The sequence below is a fragment of the Choloepus didactylus genome, chromosome 9 (genome assembly GCF_015220235.1).
Source record: "Choloepus didactylus isolate mChoDid1 chromosome 9, mChoDid1.pri, whole genome shotgun sequence".
In the NCBI taxonomy this organism is placed as follows: Eukaryota; Metazoa; Chordata; class Mammalia; order Pilosa; family Megalonychidae; genus Choloepus; species Choloepus didactylus.
The window spans coordinates 102,302,461-102,326,036 of NC_051315.1; the positions used below are offsets into that span (position 1 = coordinate 102,302,461).

At 38.1% G+C, this 23,576-nt stretch overlaps 1 protein-coding gene across 1 annotated transcript in view; it reads left to right on the forward strand.

The window, feature by feature from the left end:
* The window catches only part of UNC80 (unc-80 homolog, NALCN channel complex subunit), a 244,241-nt gene that overhangs the window by 5,872 nt on the left and 214,793 nt on the right, over positions 1–23,576 (forward strand). The window contains 2 exon segments of the mRNA XM_037850187.1: positions 13,417–13,540; positions 16,009–16,082. Of these exon segments, the coding sequence (XP_037706115.1) occupies positions 13,417–13,540; positions 16,009–16,082 (198 nt within the window).

Sequence of the window (23,576 nt, forward strand, 5' to 3'; positions counted from 1 at the left end):
CCAAGCTGGCAGTTTCGGTTAATATAGATCTTACAAAAAACTTGTTGGTTTTGCATGCAGCACACAGGGGTCCCAACTGTCAGACAATAGGACTTTTCACAAATCCTTTCCAGATAACCCCCATCTCCAATCCTGACTTGCACTGAGATGGCTGACTGGTTAAATCCTCACATGGGGCTCTATTCTCTTGGGACTTGCTTTCTGGAAACTCAGAATTTTCCAAACCATCAATTTCTGGTTTCTTTTTACCGAAGAGTTCAGTTCTCAGCTTATTCCTTTCCTCTCAAGTTTTCCTATAAGCTGCAAGGAAAAGCCAGGCTGAATTTTTCACATTTAGTTTGGTAATTTCCTCAGTTAAATATCCAGGCTTGTCACTTTCAAATTCTGCCTTTCATCTAATACCATCTAACATCAATTTTGCCAAATTCTTTGCCACTTTAAAACAATGATCACCTTTCCTCCAGTTGGCAATGACACATGCATCATTTCTGTCTAAAGCCTCATCAGAAGTACCTTTAACATCCATATTTCTACCAACGGTCTCTTCAAAGCAAAAAGACCTTTCCTATCAAGCATCTCACAATTCTTCTAGATTCTTTCTCTTATCCATTTATAAAGCCATTCCAGAATTTTTGGTATTTGCAAATCACAGCACCCCACTTCTCTGATACCAAAATCTGTTTGCTAAAGCTGCTGAGATGCAGTATACCAGAAATCAGGGGGGCTTTTACACAGGGGGTTTATTAGCTTACAATTTTACAACTCTAAGGCCATGAAAATGTCCAAATTAAGGCATCAACAACAGGATACCTTTTGTGAAGAAAGGCTACTGGCATCTGGGACCCCTTCATTACATGGGAAGGCACATGGCTGATGTTTGCTGGTCTTTCTCTCTCATGTTTCGATGCTTTCAGGTTCTGGCTTCAGTTTCCTCTTTTGGCTTCTGTGGGTACTTCTCTCTCTTATCCTCATTAAGGACTCCAGTAAAGGATTAAGACCCAGCTTGAATGGTCTGTGTCACATCTCAATAGAAGCAAACTAATTAAAAGGCCCCACCCACAATAGGTCTGCCCTCTCAAGAATGAATTAAAAGAACATGGCCTTTTCAGCTCCAAACTACTACACCATGTCTTTGTATGATCTTATAGCAAGCCAAGGCATGGAGAGCTTTATTTTTATATTAACCTAATGAACATACTTTCAAAGACACAGATCTCCATATTTCATTTCCTACTTAAAAATCTTAAATTGTTCTCCATCTGCCCCAGTGTAATTCCCAACAGATTAAACATAATATAAAAGGTCAAGTGTGATCTGGTGCTTAAGTTCTTTTCTTGATTTACATCCTGCCAATCGCTACTGGCCACCTCAAGATCCAGTCCCTTATGAGCCATTCTCTGAATATGCCCTTGCTGTTTGCTCTCTCCTCTTTTCTTCTGTTCCTCTCATGGTCCTTCAAACTCCAACTCCAGCATCATCTTTTTCCATGAAGCTTTTCCTCCAATTTCCCCCATGTATACTTAGTCATCATCTCCATGGTCTTCCTCTAGCATTTTGTTATAATAGAGGATCCTTATTTATACTAGAGGACCTTTATTATAATAGAGGATTTAGAGCAGGGGTTTTTAATCTTCTATGTGCTGTGGACCTTTTTGACAGTTTGGTATAGCCTATGACCTGCTCTTTAAAATATGTTTAAATGCATATTTTACAAATTTAGGATTACAAGGAAACCAATTTTATTAAGATGCAATTATATTTATATACCCTTTGGATCTAGAGGAGACAATGTAAGTTGAAATCACGGCACCACTTTTTTTTTTTTAACATTTTATTTTGGAATAAATTCAAAGTTATAGGAACAGTTGCAAAAACCATACAAACCCCATACACAGAACTCCAGCATTCCCTGAACCTCCGATAACCCCTGATACCCCCTGATCCACAAACTTTAACATGTTGTCCCACTGCTATTTCTTTCCCTCCCTCCCTCCCTCCCTCCCTCCCTATCATCCATCATCTATTGCTCTGTCTTCTGAACATGACAGCTAGCTGCACACCTCCTTGAACAAACACTATAATTCTCATATACAATTCCTATGAACAAGAACATTCTTTTATGCAATCCCATTAAGCGCAGCTAAGAAGTACAAGAGATTCAACAATGATACAAAGCTTACATTCTATATTTCCTTTTCCTTATGTCTCAACTATGTCCCTTTGAGCCTCCTGTCCTCCATCGTCCGATCCTATCCAGGGTCATCCTTGGCATTCAATTGTTGTCTATTTAGACTGTTTTTTTTTTCTCAACTGTGGAAACATATATACAGCCTAAATCTTCCCATTCCACCCCCTCCCTAGCATTCCATTAGTGGGATTAATCACATTTAGAATGTTGTAATGCTGTCACCTTCCCACCCTCCATTGCTAGAAATTTCCCTTCACCTCAAGCAGCAACCTTACACTCATTTCTTAACTCCCCAGTGCCCCTTCCCCCATTTCTGTTTTATGCCAGCTTATGCCAGCTTAACTTCTATAGGACACATAGACTATGTTCCTATACTCCTCCATTCCCCCACCTTTATATAGTTCTTGTCAAAAATTACATATTTTACATTGAGTTCAAAACCACTGATTTGTCCTTAGAGTTTGTGTATTTTATATCATGTAGGAAGTAAATAGTGGAGTTACAATTCAAAAAATTATTGACTTCTATTTGTATTCCATTGTGGTTGGAGTATGTGCTTTGAATATATTCACTTTTCTTTTTTCTTCTTAAATTTATTGAGGCTTGTTTTATGTCCCAGCCTGTGGTCCCTTCTGGAGAAAGATCTGTGATCCCTAGAGAAAAATGAGTGTCCTGGTGATTTGGGATGTAAGGTTCTATATATGTCTGTTAAAATTCTCTGTATCTCTTTTCACTTTCTTTGTTTCTCTGTCGGTAGGGCTCTCTTTAGTATCTGGAGTAGGGCAGGTCTTTTATTGGTAAACTCTCTCAGCATTTATTTGTCTGTGAACAATTTAAGCTCTCCCTCAAATTTGAAGGAGAGTTTTGCTGGATAAAGTATTCTTGGTTGGAAAGTTTTCTCTCTCAGGATTTTAAATATGTCATGCCACTGCCTTCTCACCTCCATGGTGGCCACTGAGTAGTCACAACTTAGTCTTATGTTGTTTCCTTTGTATGTGGTGAATTGCTTTTCTCTTGCTGCTTTCAGAACTTGCTCCTTCTCTTCAGTATTTGAGAGTCTGATCAGAATATGTCTTGGAGTGGGTTTATTTGGATTTATTCTATTTGGAGTTCACTGGGCATTTATGCTTTGTATATTTATATTCTGTATAAGGTTGGGGAAGTTTTCCCCAACAATTTCTTTGAATACTCTTTCTAGACCTTTACCCTTCTCTTCCCCTTCTGGGACACCAATGAGTCTTAAGTTTGGACGTTTTATTTTATCTATTGTATCCCTGAGATCCATTTTGATTTTTTCGATTTTTTTCTCCATTCTTTCTTTTGGTTTTTCATTTTCTGTTCTATGGACTTCTAGGACTTTGAGTCTTTGTTCAGCTTCCTCTAATCTTGTATTGTGAATATCCAGAATCTTTTTAATTTGACCAACAGTTTCTTTTATTTCCATAAGATCTTCTATTTTTTTATTTACTCTTGCAATGTCTTCTTTATGCTCTTCTAGGGTCTTCTTTATGTCGCTTATATCCTGGGCCATGGTCTTCTTGATGTCCTTTAAATCCTTTGCCACATTTTCTTTCCTCGATTGTAGTTCTTTGATTAATTGAGCCAAGAACTGGGTGTCTTCTGATATTTTGATATGGGTGTTTGGACTTGGGTTCTCCATATCATCTGGTTTTATCATATGCATTGAGATTTTCTGTTGTTTTTGGCCTCTTGGCATTTGCTTTGCTTGATAGGGTTCTTTCAAGTTGTTAAAAAAAAAAATGCCAATCTAATTTTTCAGAAACACAGGTTGGTGGTGTACACTTTCTCTAACTAACCAGCAGGTGGCATCTGTGAGTCACCTATACCCCTCAAGTCAGCTCTCCCCGACCTTGTCCCCGTGGCGTGTGGGGAAATGATTCTTGTGGGGGTTCAGTTGGTGAATTCAGTTTGGGTGTGTTGCTAGAGCCGTCCACCCTGAACGTGGAGTGTGTGTCTGGGTGACCAGGGAGGCAGGGCAGTTTTAATATTCAATCCCCCCAGTTGTTCCTGGAGATTCAAGGCCATCACAAGCGTCTAAGCCTTCATTTTGGATCCTTCCCAGACCCTCTCTCTCACTGGCCCACAACCCACCGGACTTGGCACAGCGTCCCTGGGTTTTCTGAGTGGGCCCTCTTTCTCAGCTGTGATCTTCCAGGACCTCTGCTGAGGGAGGGCTAGGCTATGTCACAACTGTGTGCCATCCCTCAAGGGAAGCCCCAGGCCGCCCTGCCGTGCTAGGGTGCTCTCAGCCCGACACAAAAATGGTTGAACGGGGCATCTCCACAACCCTGTCTCTTCGCACAGTTCCTCCTTCCCAGCTCTGGGACAAATGGCAGGGCTCTGGGCTCTGGGCTCTGGGTATGGCCCCAGGCAGGAGTTTATCCAGCCCTCTGGGGATCCAGCTACAAGCCGCGGGGCTTCTCCCTCCCTCCGGCTGTCCCCTGCACTCCCCTGGTTCCGAGGGTGTCTGCTGCAAGCTATCCTCCACGGCCAACACCGAGAGGCTGGCTCAGCTCACTCCTGTCTTGTTTCGCTGCACGGTTTCCACCATCGGCAACTGCGGCCGCTCCTGGTTTTCTCCCTTTTTTTTTTTTGAAGAACCAGTTTGTCTCCAGCTGCCAACCCCCGGCTTCCCCACACCGCAGCACGGCTGTGGGTCTTCCAGCTGGCTTACTCACTCGTTTCGGAACGCAGACTCCTGGTTACACCAAGTATATGGCCCCCGTGGTGCTAGGAGGCCTCATCCAACTGGCGCATTGCTGAAACTGGTTCTCTGGGTCTCCTTCTGTTTTTTTTCTAGTAACACGGAGAAGTTTTTTTTGTCCTGTCTCACCTAGCCACCATCTTAGGTTCTCTGGCACCACCACTTTTGAGCTGTGTGATCTTGGTGATATTACTTGACCTCTCTGATACTCAATTGGATAAAATCATGGATACCACTAACATAGGGTGGATATATGTGAAAATACATAGTATAGTTCCAATAGATGGAAAGAACTCAAGAACTATTTGTTGTTTTTGTTAATGAATTAATTATAGTACTCAATCAAGTGCTAAGATATGGGATAAGAAGAATTAATATGCTCAACTGTTCTACCTATTGATAGAGTATTACAATCTTAGTGAATGGATGCTTTGAGTTATCAATGTATATAAGAATATGGTTGTGATCATTAACAATCACTACAAGGGGGATTAACAAACTAGTCTTTTCTCCAGTTTTAGTTACAATTCACTTTCTATTGACTGTCCCATTGCTGGTTGAAATAGAATTGAAATTACCTATAATTCCCAAAATTGTTCTCATGCACTGGCCACATTGTGCATCATACATACTAAATACTTTAATGCTGATAAATCATATTAAATTTTTGGTCATAACAGCTCTAATTTTCCTTTTAAAAGTCTTTTATGAAGGTTATACTTAATGGAAAGCATTACTTTAACTGAGACCATCTACATGGCATATGAGACTTGCAGGACCTGGCTCCTGCCCTCCCTTCAGCCTCATCCTCTTCTATCTTACTGGCTTCTCCCTTGGTCACTAACCTGAAGGCTAACTGTAGGCTGTCCCTCAAATGTGACAAACTCATTTTTGCCTTCAGGTCCTCACACTGCTTTCTCCTTCTACTTGGAATATTTCTCCTCACTCCCACCCACAGATTTTCACTGGACCATGTCCTTCTTATCAATATACTCATAACTCAAATGTCACCACTTCAGAGAAGGGCCTCTAGCACATTCTCTACTTTTTTTTTTTACTTCTCAGCATTTGCTGGTACCTGAAATTACTTTACGCATTTGTTTACAAGTTTATTGCCCACCACTCCCAGTAGAACATAGGGTCCTTGAGTAAGGGGCCTTTACTTGTTCAGTTTACAACTGTGACTCTAATGTCTAGAATAGTGCTTGACTTCTATCAGACATTCAATAAATATTTGATGACTGACTCACTGACTAAACCCATGTTACTATCAGAATCTGCTTCTGGTGCCAAAAGTAGCAGCTGTGTGTAGGTACATAGTCCTTAAAATGGAGAGAATAGAAAAGAAAGCTCCTAAAAAATAATAATCCATAAAGATATCTGTTAAGAAATATCCTCTGCAATTGGAAAAAATGTAGGTGTATAGGTTGCCAAGGGTGGCTGCAATTTTCTGTAATTTTATGTGGAGGATGTGGCTGCAAGTTCAAGTTTTGGAAACAGATAGCCTGCATTTGACTCCAGTGCCTACTATGTCCTACTACAAGACATTGAGCAATTAACTTCTTTAAGCCCCAGTTTCTCATGTATAAATTGAGCATAGGAATACTACTTTCTTTATGGAGATTTGTGAGGATTAAACAAGTGGAAGTGCTCAGCGTAACATGTGGAAAGTCATCGGAAAATGTTAGCTGTTTTTAATGTTGGCATTTTATTAATATTAATATTACAGAGATAGTTGAGGAAAGCTGACCCAAGACCCCCAAGTTTCATCCATGACCTGGGAAGGTTTTGACTCAAAATGAATAAAAACAAGTTGAGTTAGGAAAAGAACATTTAACTAACGTTCTGTTGAGGAAAGGATAGAATTTAGCTTAAGGCATGAGCAAAATATATGTTATAGGTGTTAATTTCTTTAAGATCTTTTTTTATCAACACCTACACACAACTCGTTAACTAATCAGCAAACTTAAGCTCATATAATAAGTAGCATTTTCAGGTGTGTTTGTCTCATGTAGAAAGACTAGGCCTGTGACAAAACACAGTAGCTTTAGCCCATCTAGCTAGATTTGTTCTTTGTTCTTTGCAGGTTTAGTTACAAGACATAATTGAGCCTATTGTGTGATAATTATGCTGGATGACAAGCATTGTTACTCAGGGTAATAGAGGGAAAAATAGACAAATAAAAAAAGGCAGCTCAGATCAGTTCAAGTCTGAGAAGGAGGGAAGCGTGGAAACACCAGATCATGGCCTTATATGGTCATTTAACACATGCTCATTGAGCCATCACTTAGTAGCTGAGTAATTTCAGAGAAGTCACTTAACTGTCTCAAAGCCTCAGTTTCCTCATGTATGACATGGAAGTGATGATAATACTCAGCTCTACTATAAGGAGGTGAGACAATGCATATAAAACACTATAAAATGATTGATACATAGTAAACAATTATTGTTAGCTATTATTATTATTATTACTAACATTATTGTTTTTATCATTTTATTCTTGCTATGAGTGAAGTATTATTCTAGATGCTATAGGCAATAAAAATATTAATGAGTCAATAAATTTCCCACCAAGAACTTTTGTTTGATAGAGGTGTATGCTATTACAATGTTGCTTAGGAATGTGCAATCCCTAGATCAAGTTTTCTCTGCCTTGTCACTGTTGACATTTTTGGCCAGATAATGCTTTACTGAATGGCACTATCCTATGTATTGTAGAATATTTAACGACATACCTGACCTTCACTCATCAATAACAACTCTCCCCACCCCCTGAGAAGGAACAACTTCAGATGACTCCATACGTTGCCAAATGTCCCCAAGGGAGGGGGAGCGAAATCACCTCTGAGAACCACTGCCCTGGATCTTTCATTTGTCTGCCGGTTATCAGGCCCTGTCCAGACATATTTTCCTTCTCTATCCATCCTAGACACATGTGAACTTCTCACCATCAACATGAATGCTCTTTACTTCCTATCCTTCCTTTATATCTGCCCTTCAAAACCCCAAACCCAGATTAAGAGTCAAATATACCTTGTCTATCCCTGTCCTAGAGATCCATGTGCTGCTGGGGGAAAAAAAAAATCACACAACCATCCAGACTGGTGCTTCTGCAAAGTTGTGGTCTCCAACTCCTTTGTGGTGCCCTGCTTCTCATTACTTTCCTTGACTTCATTCCCTCAAGCCCCCACTCAGAGCTTACACAGACAGTGGTGCAGGTTGAGGCTTGTGCAGGACACGGTGCTGCAGGAGGCATGGGAGGGTGAAGCCCTCTCAAATCATGAGCCCATGCCTCTACTTCCTCACCTCCCATTATTCCTCTGCCTCTTACCCTTGCTTCTACTTTCCTCTATTATGTGATAGAGAATTTTCACATATTATTTCTAAAATTACAGCCACCACAGGGATGTAGGTATCTTTGTCTCCATTTTACCAAACAGGAAAGTGAAGTTCAGAGAGGTAGTACTGCATCTGGTAAATAACCAAGGCCTGATTCAAAATGAATTCCACCCAACTTTCTACAATACTACAATATTTCTTATGTTTCCGTGCTGGAACTCTTCTCATTAAGGTCATGAAGGATCTCTGAGTTGTTAAACCTAACCTCTGTTTTGTAGTCCTCATTTTACTAAACCTCAGCTGCATTTGAAGTTACCATAATGCTTCTTACTGTAACTTTCCGTTGCCTTGGTGACACTGTACTCTGCTTGCTTTCCTTGCATTCCTGACTATTTATGCTCTGTTTCCTTTGAGAGCTCTTCTTCTTTGCTTACCTTTTTAACAACTGGGTTTCCCCAGAGATGCATCCTGGACTCTTTTCTCTTCTCACTTTGCATCTTCTCCTTAGAAGACACTTTTACCCCCACCCCTAGATTCGTCTACCATCTGTGTCCTATAGGCTGAGGTCACCTAATTCTGTATCTCCAAATCAGTTCTTTCTATTGATCTTCAAACAAAAGTTTTGACTGAATTCTCCAAATACCTAATTCACTGGCATTTCAAACTTCCCCTTGAATAAGCCCTTGGTCCCTGTTCTATTTTTCAGATGATGGATGCATTCATGCAAACTTGGAGACTGGAAGCTACCTTTGATTACTCCCTTATCCTGACTTGCACATTCCATTTTTGTCTCCTAAATAGTTTTCAAATTTATTACTTCCTCTTCATCCCTATTTACTACTTTAAGCCAAGCCTTCATCATCTCTTTTATCCCTTACTTGGGCCACCTTCTAACTGGATGCACAGCCTCCTGGCTTGTTTCATAAAATCCATCCTCAACAGCAGAGTGATCTATCTAAAATGCAGATTTGATCATGTCACCAACATGCCGAAAATAATTTGTTGGTTTCTTGTCATACAGAGGGTAAAACTACAAATCCTTAGCCTGGTATAACAGGCCTTGCATGACCTGGCTGCCTACATCTCTTGCCTGTGAGTTCCAAATGTTTGGAGTCTCCCTATTGCTCACTATTGCTCAGGCCTTCGGTCACATTGGTCCTGATGCCTGGAATACTCATGTACTCTACCCCTCTGCTTAGAAAACTCCTACTCATCCTTTTGAGACCCACCTCCCATGCATAAGACCAGTTTAAGAGGCTCTCATCCTCTATTTCCATAGAATTCTAAACAAATCTTTATTGTGCTCAGTTTGTTTGTTTTCATTTTCTGTACCTATGTCTATCTCTCCCATGAGATTCTCAGTAGTTTAAAGGTAGACATTATCATCATTTCCCTGGTATTTGACATATTGCCTATCTTTAGATGGTATTTAGTGCTTATTGAATAAATGAATTCACTAATTAGCAAATAAATGTGAGTGACTCATATGTTTACAAACCAGTATATTATTAAATGCGTACTTTTCTGTGCTTTTAATTTACAACAAGCTCAATGAATAATCTGAAAATTCCATCAATATAGTGTTAATTTTAGACCAGATTTTATTTTATCAGTTAAAAATGCTTAATATTTATTAAAACTAAGTTAAAGTCTCCATTAAAGGTGCTTCAGTATTTTATTCATTTATTCCTCAACAAATATTATTGAGTGCCTATTATATGCCAGGCACTGTTCAAAGTGCTGGAGAAGCATCAGGGAATAAAACAAAATCTAAGCCCTCAAAGAGTTGTTTACTTGACAAATCCCTATGTGTCAAGTAAACAACTTTAAAATGGAATTTAAAACAATAGTTTTATAATTAGATCTCTTAATCTTACTAGTAAACATATCTAGGATTGCTTCATGCTATCATTGAAACAGGCTCTCAGCAAAAGCAAGAAAAACATCTGAAATTTGGGGATGTTGGTTCTACCAGTGTTTACACCTTCTGGTTTTTCTCAAGCCCTTTCTAGACCACCTGCCCCTCAGCTGTATGAATGATTGTCTTCTCCGGCTACCTAGTTTCTGATCATTTGTGCATATACAGCATTGGGTGACTCACTGGAAGGGACTCTAGAAGAGGAAACAGGGTTCCTGAGTTTATATACTCAGTCAATTTAAAATTCCTTACAAAGGAATATACCCACATAAGAAGAGGCTGGAAGTACTGCAGGCTTTCAGGTCTGATGAACAATTGGATTTAGTTGGCATTATTTGGGGAAGCTAAAATATATTCAATTATATATTGATGCTCCATGGGAAAGGCACGAAACAGGAATATCTCAACTTGTCTGAAAACAATATACAATATACAATCTAGTTGGGAATGTATCAAATAAAATAAAAGGATGGCAGTGAGTACTAAGTGTCACATTGATAGGGCAGATGATAATGACCAGGATTTCAGTCCAAAACTGCTCACTTCCTGCTGCAATTTCCAGCAAAACTTCCCTTGTGTCAAGATTACTTTTACAAAACATGAAAAGATCTGGTCTCAGACATGGAAATAATCATTGAAACCAGGTCGGTTGAGGTTTTGTTTCCTCTGTTTATAGAGACAAGTCTGGTAAGCTTTTTAAATATTAATTCCCAACTGGCTGGATCTAATCCCATTTCTAATACTATGTAGGCTGCCCCATGTCTGTTTCCAGAGAATTTGGTTGACTCTCCCCTTAACTCCAGACCTGTGTGTCTGGTTGCTTGCTTAGTATCTCCAGTTGAATGCCTAACACACGTCTCAAACTTAACATGCCCAAACCTGCCTCTCCTTCAAACTTCCCCATCTTTGTTAATGGCAAAGCCAAAAATCTTGCTATTTCCTTTTTAAAATTTTATTTTTTATCAGAGAAGTTGTAGGTTTACAGAAAAGTCATTCAGAAAGTACAGAATTCCCATATCTCACCCTATTAACACCTTGCAGTGTGGTACGTTTGTTATAATTCATGAAAGACCATTTTTGTAATTGTACTGTTAACTATAGTACTATTTACAATAAGGTATTGCTATCACCTTTGACTCCTCTTATGCTTCTCTTTCAGTCCATCACCAAATCCCGGTGAATCCAGAATCTACTTCTCATTACCTCTACACCCTGGTCTAATCATCTTTCATCTGGATTATAGCAATAGCCTTCTAAATTGAATCTTTTTCCACTCTTGCCCTTCTTTGAATTATTCTCAATATCCCAAGTGACCCTATTAAAACATGTCCAGTCATGTCACTCTGCTACTCAAAACCCTCAGGTAGTTTTCTCATCTTAGTAATTGATGAAATCCTTATTATGAGCCACAAGGTCCTATATTATCTGGCACTCCGTAAATTCTCAGATCTTATCTTTTCCTGCTTTTCCCTTATTCACTTGATTCCAGGCACACAGTCTCCTGCCTATTTCTTGACATACTAAGGAAACCTAGGGTCTTTGCACTTGCTGATCCCTTTTCATGAAATGCTATTCCTGGAGATATCCACAGGGCAGCTCCCTCATTTCATTTATATATTTACCCAAAAGTCACCTTCATAATAAAGTCTCCACTGACAATGAGAGATTGTTTGGGCAATAGAAATTCAAAATAGGCTGTATCTGAGAATGTCAACAATTCTCTTTGATTGCTTTACTTTTCCTCCTTTGCACTAGTAGGAATTTCTGTATGCTTTGTTCACTATGGTATCACATCTCCTAGAATATTACCACATACATAGTAGATGCTCCATAAATATTGAAGAGTGAGTGTTGAATGAATCTGGCCAAGAGACTTCCTTGCTTTCCTAATATTTCCACAGGGAGACCCAGAGACTTTCCCATTGAAGGCACTTCTGTGTCTCTGCTGCTAAAGAGTACCAGGACTCCAGCCTTATCTTCAGTTTATAATAGACAGTCCTTTCTGTACCAACATGTGAATTTATTCAAGGATTTCATCAGCCTTTCTACGTGAAGCTTCTTTTGATATTGAACTGTATTGATTGACCATTGGTAGAATCAACTTTTCTTTTTTCAGTTTTTACCATTTTCTTTTCAGTTCTTTTCTTTCTAGCTCAGTGGTTTTCAATCATGGCTGCACAAGAGAATCACAAGGGAGAGCTTTTAAAAATCTCACAGAGATTCTGATTTAACTAATCTGGGATTGGGCTAAAGCTGGGGCCTGGGCTATGTTTGTTTTGTAAGCTCCCCAGGTGATTCTGTTGTGTAAAATAGGTTGCAAACCACTACCCTAAGTGAATTCCTAGGTCTTGGCTGTGTTTTTTAATCTGATATCACATTATCTGCTTCCATTGTTATACCATTTTGAGAGGCGGAGGTGTTTAAAAAGAAATGTTGAATGTTGCGTATTAGGACTCAAAAAATGAGATTGCATTTTAAACACCTCGGCCCCTCTCAAAACAGTGCAATGATGGAAGCAGAGAATATGGTTCCTGAAAGAGACCTTAAACTTTAGATAAATTGAAGAAGCATGGGTTGTCATGTCAACACAATTCAGCATGTATTTATTGAGCATCTTTTGTGTACCTAATTACTAATGCTATATCAAGCACTGTGATGATGCTGAGGGCTGCAGGGGCTAGGGGTAGGGGTAACAGTAATGCCAGATATATCCCTGCTATCAAGAAATTGAAGATTATTGAGAAGGTAACATTAAAAAATAATACACTATGACAGGTAAAATTGTATATACCTGATTCCATGAAATAAAAGAATGAGAGATTGTTTGGGCAAAGGAAATTCATAATAGCCTGTATCTGAGGATACTGACTTATGGGGGAGAAAAAGGACAATCAAATAATGGAAAGTAATGATAACCATATGTAAAGAGAACTGCCAAGACACTAAAACAGGCCTTGATAGCTGCAAACACAAAACAATAATTTGAGTCCATGCTTTGCCAAAGCTGCATTTTGATTTATTAAGTTTGCATAAAGCAAATCACCGTGATTTCCATAATGATTGCAATGATAAATTAGGGCCACTGATTTACTCCAGAAATACTCATGTGTAATGATAGAAATTTTGGCAGATTGACCCATCCTGAAAACAATCTTGTGAATGTTGTTAAATAACCTCTGCCTCAAATGGCCCCTTCAAGCAGGTCTTATAAGTCAGTTATTGAACATCCATCTTCTCTTCCCCCAGGAATCTGACCTTACCTTCCGACTGGCCAGTGGGCTTGTTATTTGGCAGCCCATGTGGGAGCACAGACAGCCTGAAGTCTCTGGCTTCACAGCACTGGTGAAGCCCATCAGGAACATCATTACAGGTTTGTGACTCAGATACCCAATGGGATGGTATTATCAGACTCCGTCAAGCATAGGAGTGAGGGTGATGGGATGTTTTGCCCTTCAGAAGAACCATATGTCTTCAGGGAGTTATCTAGGTGTTCCAGGTACAAAGTTCATTCATATGAGAAGAAATTCCAAACCAAGGGCATGTGCTGTTGTCTTGTGTGACTTTGGGTAATTCACTTAAATTTCCTGTGCCTCAGTTTCCTCATCTATAAAATGAAAGCTATAATAGCATATTAATAGTAATTATCTCATAGGATTGTTTTGAAGAATGAGTTAATATATGTGAAATCGGTTAGAAGAATATCTGCCACATAGTAAGTCCTATATAAATGATAGCTGATATTATTATTATTATATCATCATTGTCATCATCATCACAGTAGGTGGAGTAGAAGTTCCTTAAAAATATTTTAGTGTTTTATTCCTATCAAAACATTTCACCTTAGGAATTACTTAATGTAATATTCTTATTTTTGAATTGGAGGAAGAGCACAACATGATAAACTGAAAAGTACATTATGGGCTCATGCTTCACCCCAGATCTGCCTCTTCTATGCATGTGACCTAACTGCTCTGATCATTTCCACACTGTAAAATGGAGATGATAATGCCCCTACAGTGCTTCTTAGTGAGGAGTAAATAAGAATGCTTTACGCACCCATTTTATAGGAGGTGCTTAATAAATTCCATTTATCTGTTCCCAGCCCAATTTTCAGCATCAATAAGAAAATTTTAAAGAAATAAATCTTTAAGATTTGTGTGTGTGTGTGTGCGTGCACTTGTGTGTGTTTATATAGATATAGTTAGCTTACTTCAAAGGTTTTTGTGCAGACAGTGGGGATTATTCATTTAAAAGAGCTTTGTAAAGGAAAGGAAGCTATAAGTAAGTTCTTCTGTACTTATTTTTCCCTATAATAGAATACTACCTTGCAAGGTATGTACTGTGTTAAGAAATTGTGAAAATTAGGGAATGCCATATTATGCATATATGTGATACGATGTTTACAGCGATGAACAATGTTTACTACAGTTTATTCACAAAGAAGGTGAATTGTTTTTCATATAATAAAAGATTATCCCCATAACTTAAAGGTGTGTGTAACATTAACATCAAAATAGATTATAAATGCGAGAGTAACAGTTTGTGTTAGAGTTCTGATATCGAGGAACTAAATAAGTAAAGATGTCATAGACAGAAATGATGTACTTCAGATTCCACAGATGGAATGAGGTTGATTTCTTTGGATTAAAACAACATGAGAATGAAGACAAGACAAATGTAAGAAGCAAAACAAAACAAAACAAAGCAAAAATACAAAAACAAAACCAAAAACAAACTTGAAAACAATAGAAATAAGAGAGAAGAAAATAAAATAAGCTAAAGTAAAACAAAATTATTTAGTGAAAAAGTCCTGTCTGTGATATGTTGATTAAACACATTTATTTTTTTTTTTCTGTCTATTACATTCCTATACGAATGAGGAGCTCACTTCATATTTAGGTCTTTCCTGTCTGTCTCTGATTAGTACATAAACTACCATTTATCACATACAAAAAAACTTTCAAAAATTCATGCCCCCATTTCCCACCATGGAAGCACCTGCCCTTTTCTCTCCATCCTCTTTTTGCTTCTGGCTGATATTCGCAGTAGGTTCCTCTCCCTTCTGCCTGATGCCTGTGGACTTGAAATGGTGCCCAGCGTCTGAGGGAAAATTAGTCTCAGCTTAGACAGCATGCACAGAAGAAAAAGCAGTAGCACTTCGCGACACTCTGCTGGTCTCTTGTTTTGTGACCTTGGTAAATCACATTTTCATTCAGTGCCAATTTCCTCACAATTTTAATGAGGCATTGCCTTCTTAGCCCCCCACTGTCCCTGTCCTTAAGGTAAAAATGGAACTAATTTGGTTCTTACCTCAAAGGAAGCCTAATGTAGTGGTTAAAGCACAGAGTCTTGAGCCAAACAGCCTGGGCCAGAATTTTCACATAAGAGTCAAGTGACCTTGGGTAAATTAAATTCCTTGTGCCCCAGTTTCTTCATCTCTTAAGTGGGTCTAAAAATATACCAGTATTATAAGGTTGTTGTAAGGATTAAATGAACTGATACGTTAAATGAATGCTTAGAATAGGGCCTAGCACACATTAGGTACTATGTAGATGTTAACTATTATTACTCTTTTTTTATTACGAACTTCTCAGAACCTTAACCTACTAAGTTAGCCTGAAGAGATGAATATCTACATTGATAACCTAAAAATGCTAAGATATTTTAATTGGTGATTTGATTTCTCTTATAACATATATTCTTAAATGTCTGCTTTAAAGGTGATAATAAAATCCATTATGATGGGTTTCCTATTTCAAAGTGAAATGAACTTTTGAAATAAAATGAACTTATCATAATCTTATAAAATTCTCCATGGAATTTCTCTCACCCTTGTAGCCAAGAGAAGTTCTCCAGTCAGCAGTCAGAGTCAGACCTGTGAATCACCAAATCAAGACACAAGACAACGAGAGGTGAGTTTATTATCATCATCAGAAGGAAGGAGGCAATATTCCTTGGAAGTTAGTGTAGTGTGGGGGCAAAGACCTGAGTTCTAGAATCAAACTATCCCGGTTCAAAAACAGCTCCTCCTCCCTGAATGTGAAACTTTAAACAGCCATAGGTTTTCTGTCTGTCACATGTGAAAAATAATTTTATGCAACTCCCTGAAGTGTGGTGGTACTTAAATAAGATAATGTAAGAGTCGTGCTTTATCTCAGTTTCTGGCAGATGATAAGCAATTAGTAAATGTTAGCTATCATTATTCATCCCACATGAAATGTTAGCGATAATTATTCAACCCACATCCCTTGTTCTCAGTCAATTATTGAGACACCTAATGTTTGTTAAGCAACTTTAATATAGGTGGGATAGTGCTGCAGGGGTGGGGAGGAGTGAATAGGAAGGAAGCATAAAATACAGTCCTACCCCTTAAGGAATCTAAAATTTAGTGAGGAGTCAAGACTAAACCACGTGAAACAGAGCATGCAAAACGAAACAGAACATCATTCAAAGCAAACTTGTCGTATGATATTTAGTTCTGAAAAGAAATGAAGACTAGGGTAGTTGAAGACCTCATAAAAACGTATACTGCCAATAACTTAACATGTACATTATATGACCTGCCTTCACTTCAAATTCAACATGTCCAAACTAAACTTGCTTCCTTCCTTCAGAATTTGGTTCTCTTTCCAACCTGATATAGTCCTGACAAGGGATATCATGATCTTTTTACCCTCAAAGCTAGAAGTCTTGGAATCCTATTATATATACCGTTTCTGGAGCAATTGCTAAGTATAGACAATGATTTATAAGCTGTATTCCATTTATTCTAAGATACATATTTTTGACATATTTAGCATCTTTGAAATCAGGTGTTTTTGATGATCTTCAGCCTCTTATAATCTCCCTGCCTGGGAGCAGTCCTCATATAGTTCTCGTTCTTTCCGCAACATGAATTTGGTAATTTCCAGAACCTAAACTTTCAGAGTGAGGATCAGAGGCTCAGCAGAATATGTCAGAGGGGATAGTGAAGCACTTGTTCAAGTAATAACACTTTAAGAAATAATACTCTTGAAACAGAAGAGATTATACTGTGGAAAAACTCAAATATTAACAGCTCTGACTTGAAAACTCTAAATATAGAGAAATTTTAGGTATACCATCACAGATTTATTTCACCGATATGTTTCTTTTTTAAAAAACATTTTTTGTTGTGAAATATGACATATGCAGAAGAGTGATAAATTTCAAAGTACAATTTAGCAAGTTGTTATAGAGCAAATTTCAAAGTCTTGTATGGTTTACAGTTCCACAATTTCAAGTATTTCCTTCTATCTGTTCTAATACATTAGAGAATAATAAGAAATACCTATATAATGATTTAGTAGTCATAATCATTTGTTAAATCCTATCTTCTCTCTCACAGCTCCTCACTCTCATTTGATCATTCTGTCAGTCTTCAGGGATATTTGGGCAATGGCCATTCTAATTTCTTCATGTTGAAAAGGGATGCCAACATTATGGGGGAGGGGGATACAATTGATTGTTGCTCCTGGAGAGGCTGGTACCTCTGAATTTCAGGGCTTATCTGGCATAGGAACAATCTGGAGATTTTAAGTTTCTGATAAATAATCTTAGTGAGTGAAATTTTATAGTCTCCGCTAGAGCTCTGGGTATTTAGGGTTTTCAGGAATACTGTTGGTCGGGGTTTGGCATACTGTGGCACTTTGCAATATCTAGCTGAAGCTTGCATAAGAGTAACCTCCAGAATAGCCCATCAACTCTATTTGAAATCTTTTAGCCACTGGAATCTTATTTTGTTACATTTCTTTTCCCTCTTTTGGTCAAGATGGCATTCTCAATCCCATGATGCCAAGGCCAGGCTCATCCCTGGGAGTCATGTCCCACATTGCCAGGGAGATTTATACCCCTGGAAGTCATGTCCCATGTAGGGGTAGGGTAATGAGTTTATTTGTAGCTTAGAGAAAAAGAAGCCACATCTGAGCAACAAAAGAAGGTTCTCTGCATCAGTTGTTTACTTAGGTTGGAATGTATGGCATGTGAACAAAACCATCTTAAAAAAAAAAAAAATGGGTTGATGATGAAACCTTGAGGGCAATATACTGAGTGAAATAAGCCAGACACATAAGGACAAATATTGCAGGGTCTCACTGATAGGAACTAATTATAATATGTAAACTCATAGACATGAAATATAAGGTACCAAGATATAGAACGAGGCTAAAGAATGGGGAGTGGTTGCTTAGTATGAGCAGAATGTTCAACTAGGATGAACTTAAGTGTTTGGAAATAAACAGAGTTGTCAGTAGCAAGATGTGAGAATAACTAACAGTGCTGAAAGGTGTGTGAAGGTGGTGGAAAGAGTAAGCTCAGAGTCACATATGTCACCAGAAGGAAAGTTGGAGGTCAAAAGACGGGAATGTATAAAACTGAATCCTGTGAACCAGAACAAATGTATGACACTATAACTAGAAGTTAATAATAGAGAGGCATATAGGGAAAAAATGTATACCTATTGCAAACTATATACTACAGTTAGTCGTATTTCAATGTTCGTTCATAAACAGTAACAAATGTACTATACCAATACTAGGAGTCAACAATGGAGAGGAGTTGGTTAGGGATGTGGGAAGATTCAAGTTTCCTTTTCTTCTTCTTTTTTTAATTCTTCTTTCACTCTATTTCTTGTCTGGAGTAATGAAAAGGTTCTAAAAATTGAACAAAAAAATTAAGTATGGTGATGGATGCACAGCTGTATGAGGGTACCGGGGGCAATTGATTGTCCACTTTGGATCTTTGGATAATTGTACTGTATGTGAACAATCTCAATAAAAATTAAAAACTGAAAAAAAAAAAAAAAGAAGTTTCTCTGGAAGTGATTCTTAGGCATAATTAGAGGTAAGCTTTAGCTTTCCCATTACAGAAATAAATTTCATAAGAGCAAGCCTCAAGATCAAGGGCTTGGCTTATTAAACTGGGAGTCCCTAATGCTTGAGAGTGTCAGGAATTCCCAAGTGGGGAAGTTTAATAGTTCCATATTTTTTCTTCCATCCCTCAAGGGACCTTACAAATACTTTTTTATTATCTGCCCAACCAACTCTGGAATATATCAGGTTATTACAGTAAGCTATTCATAATTACAAGATCTCATTCCCAATTCTAGGCTCTATGTGTTTAGGCTGTTTAAATGAACCAGCCAGACAGGTTAAGTTAGACTGTGTACTACAGAAAATTTAAATTTTGTACAAAATAAACATCTCTTCCTTGGGTCTCACACAGAAGGTGAAGTTTTAAAATACAGACAATATCATCTTTTACCCTGCTTGCTGATTTACCTTTGTCCCAACTAGATCAGCTTCTTTCATCTCCCTAATTGAAGTCTGATCTTTTTTCAGCTTCTTTAACTGTTGGTATATGGAGCAATCCTGACTTTCATTGCTGCATAACTCTAACTCTGAATCTTAGGTGTCACACAGGTACCCAAAGTTCCAGGGAAATATCAGGTTATACACACAGAGCACGGCATCTCAGGATTTAGAAATAACACTTAAAACTCAGGAATAAATGTGACTACTGTAAGAGCTTACAATCCAGGTCCCAATTTTCTTATAAGTATTGCCTAAATGAGACCATACAGTATTTGTCCTCAAGTTTCATTCACCTCATTGTATGCCACACGACTCCCTTCCTTTCTGTAACCGCATAATATTCCATTATATGTATACACTACAGTTCACCCTTCCACTCCTCTGTTGATATACCCTTCGGCCAGCTCCATCCATGGACTATCGTGAATAATGATGTCTTAAAAATCAGTGTGCAAATGTCTATTTGAGTCCCCGCTTTCAGTTCTTCTAAATGTATTCCTAGTAATGGGATTGCCCAATCATATGGTGACCCTATATTTAGCCTCCTGTGGATCTGCTACATTACCCTGCAAGGGGCTGCACCATTCTGCTTCCCTACCAACAGTGAACAGGTATCTCTCTATATATATTTATTTAAAGTATGCAGATTTTGTTGAGATATATTCACATAGTATATATTCTATCCAAAATAAACAATCAGTGTCTCACAGTGTCCTCACTTAGTTGTACAATCATCATCACTCTCAATTTTAGGAAATTTTCATTGCTCCAAAGATAAAAATAACAGATATGCCCACACCAAAGAGAAAACCCCAAACATCCCATAACTCTCATCCCCCCCAATTATTTATCCCTAGTATTGGTGTGGTACTAGTGAGGTATTCCTGTTAAATAAAGTCCATAGCATGCAATAGGTAGTTTTTCCCATATATGACTCTATTATTTAGTTTTTTAGTTTTTTTAAAATGCAATTTTTTGAGATATACTCACACACCTGTTAGGTTCAGAGCCGTTCAAGAATCCACACAAACACAGCGAGTCATGGTTTAAGTAGAGAGTTTAAGGTTTATTAGAGGAAGAAAGCAGAAGAAAGCAGGTGGGAGCCATCAGAAAAGAAAGAAAGGAAAAACGGCTCCAGCCCTCTTTCTGAGAGCAGCATTTTTTAAAGGAAAAACCCATGCTGGGTGTTGGGGGGGAAGGGTCCTGCTGAGTGTGTTCTGGGCCTCGATTGGGTGGGTGTCTGTCAACTTCTAGTTGATAGGTTGTTAGGATTCTAGCCCATTATTCTTCTCAGAAAAGCGGCTGCGTTATCTATCTAGGGAGAGCAGGCCTTTTCAGTTGTTCATCTTTTTGGACATATCTGACCTTGCTTTTATCCACCTTTTGGGGTTGGGGTGCCACTGTGGTGGGGACAACCTTAAACAGCCTTCATTCTTTAGTTTATGGGGTGCCTGTTTTCTGTGAGATAACCTGCGGGGGCCTCTGGGTTAGAAACTCCTTCTACATGTTAGTTCCTTCCTTTCTGGGATCTGACAACACCATATAATCCATCCAAAGTATACAGTGGCTCACAGTATCATCATATAGTAGTGCATTCATTGACACAATCAATTTTGAGCATTTCTGTTACTCCCAAATAAAGAAAAAAATATTAAAAAATAAAAACAAGAATTAAAAAAAATGCCCAAACCAATCTATACCCTTTATCCCTGCCATTACTTATATATTTTTTGTTATTATTTTGTTACTCATCTGCCCATACACTGTTTAAAGGGAGTGTCAGTCACCACGTTTTCACTATCACATGGTCACACAATAAAAGTAATACAGTTATACAATTACCATCAAGAATCGACTCTTCTGCATTATCATTCAACAGATTCAGATATTTCCTTCCAGCTAGTCTACTACACTAGAAACTAAAAAGGATTATCTATATAATGCATAAGAATATCCTCCAGATTGGCCTCTTGACTCTATTTAGAGTTCTCTCAGCCTTTGAAACTTTATTTTGTTTCATTTCTTTTCCCCCTTTTGGTCAAGAAGGCATTCTCAGTCCCACAATGTCAGGACCAGGCTCATCCCTGGGAGTTCTCTCCCTTGTTGCCAGGGACACATATAGGGGACATGACTCAGGACAACTATTTGCATACAACCATTTGAGCAACAAAAGAGGTTCTCTGGGGGTGACTCTTAGGCATAATTATAAGTAGGCTTAGTTTCTCCTTTGCAATAATAAGTTTCATAAGGGCAAGCCCCAAGATTGAGAGCTTGACTTATTAAATTGGGAGTCTAATGCTTGCGGGAATATCAGGAATTCCCCAGGTGAGGCAGTTTAATATTTCCACATTTTACCCCAGTCCTTCAATGGGATTTTACAAATACTTTTTTTTTTTAATTTTCTGCCCAAAGTACTCTAGGACGAATCAGGGTATCATATTAACCTGTACAGAATAACAAGATCTCATTCCCCATTCTATGTTCCATGCAACCATGTTGTTTAAATAAACTGACCATATGGGTTATATTAGAAAGTGTGCTACAGAGAATATAAATTTTGTACCAAGTAAACATCTCTTAAATAACAGTCAAAACTCGGGAATAGATATAACTGATGTAAGAACTTACAGTCTATGAACCTTTACAACAAGCCTCATTAAATACTCTGCACTCCTGCATCGTCAATCATCCAATCTTTGTCTTCATTCTATCCCCTGATACCTACGCTCTTGAATTCAGTTCTCAGTATTTGCATATTATAGTAAGTTCATATTAGTGAGGCCTTACAATATTTTTCCTTTCCTTTCTGGCTTCTTTCATTCAACATAATGTTCTCAAGGTTCATTCACCTAGTTGCATGCATCATGACTTCATTCCTTCTTGCAACCATTCAGTTTTCCATTGTATGTGTAACACTGCATTTTGCCCTGCTGTTCAGCTGCCAATGTACCCTTAGGCTGCCTGCATTCATTGCAAATTGTGAATACTGCTGCCATAAGCACCAGTGTGTAAATGTCTATTTGTGTCCCTGCTTTCAGTTCTTCCAAGCATATACCAAATAATGGGGTTACAGGCTCATATGGCAACCCCATACCTAGCCTCTTGTGGAACCACCGTGCTGCCCCCCAGAGGGGCTGCACCATTCCTTTTGACAAAGGCCTTTGATGTACAGGAGCATTTTGTTTTGAGGAGTCCCCATTTATCTATTTTTTCTTTCATTGCTTGTGCTTTGGGTGTAAAGTCTAAGAAGCTACCTCCTATTACTAGGTCTTGAAGATGTTTTCTTATATTCTCTTCTGGGAGTTTTATGGTTCTGGCTTTTATATTTAAGTCTTTGATGCACTTTGAGTTAATTTTTGTATAGGGTGTGAGGTGGGAGTCCTCTTTCATTCTTTTGGATATGGATATCCAGTTCTCCCAGCCCCGTTTGTTTGAAGAGACTATTCTGCCCCAGTACAGTGGATTTGGGGGGGGCCTTATCAAAAATCAATTGACCATAGATCTGGGGGTCTATTTCTGAATTCTCAATTTGATTCCATTGATCAATATGTCTATCTTTGTGCCAACACCATGCTATTTTTTTTTTTTTGAGATTTGTAATGCAATTTTATTGAGGTATATTCATATACCATATAATCCATCCAAATTATAAAATCTGTGGCTCACAGTATCATCATATAGTTGTGCATTAATCATCACAATCAAGTTTAGAATATTTTCATTACTCCAAATAAAGAAAAATAAAACACCCAAAACTATCCTATAATCATATCCCCCTACTGTTATATATATATTTGCCTTATATGTGTCTTTATTTTATTATTCATCTGCCCATACACTGGATCCAGCAGTGTTGGCCACAAGGTTTTCACAATCACATGATCATATGATAAAAGTTATATAGTTATACAATCATCAAGAATCAAGTCCAATGAATTAGAGTACAACAGATTCAGATTATTTCCTTCTAGCTATTCTAATACACTAGAAGATAAAAAGGAATATCTATATAATGCATAAAAATTATTTCCAGAATGACCTCTCAACTCTATTTGAAATCCCTTAACCACTGAAACT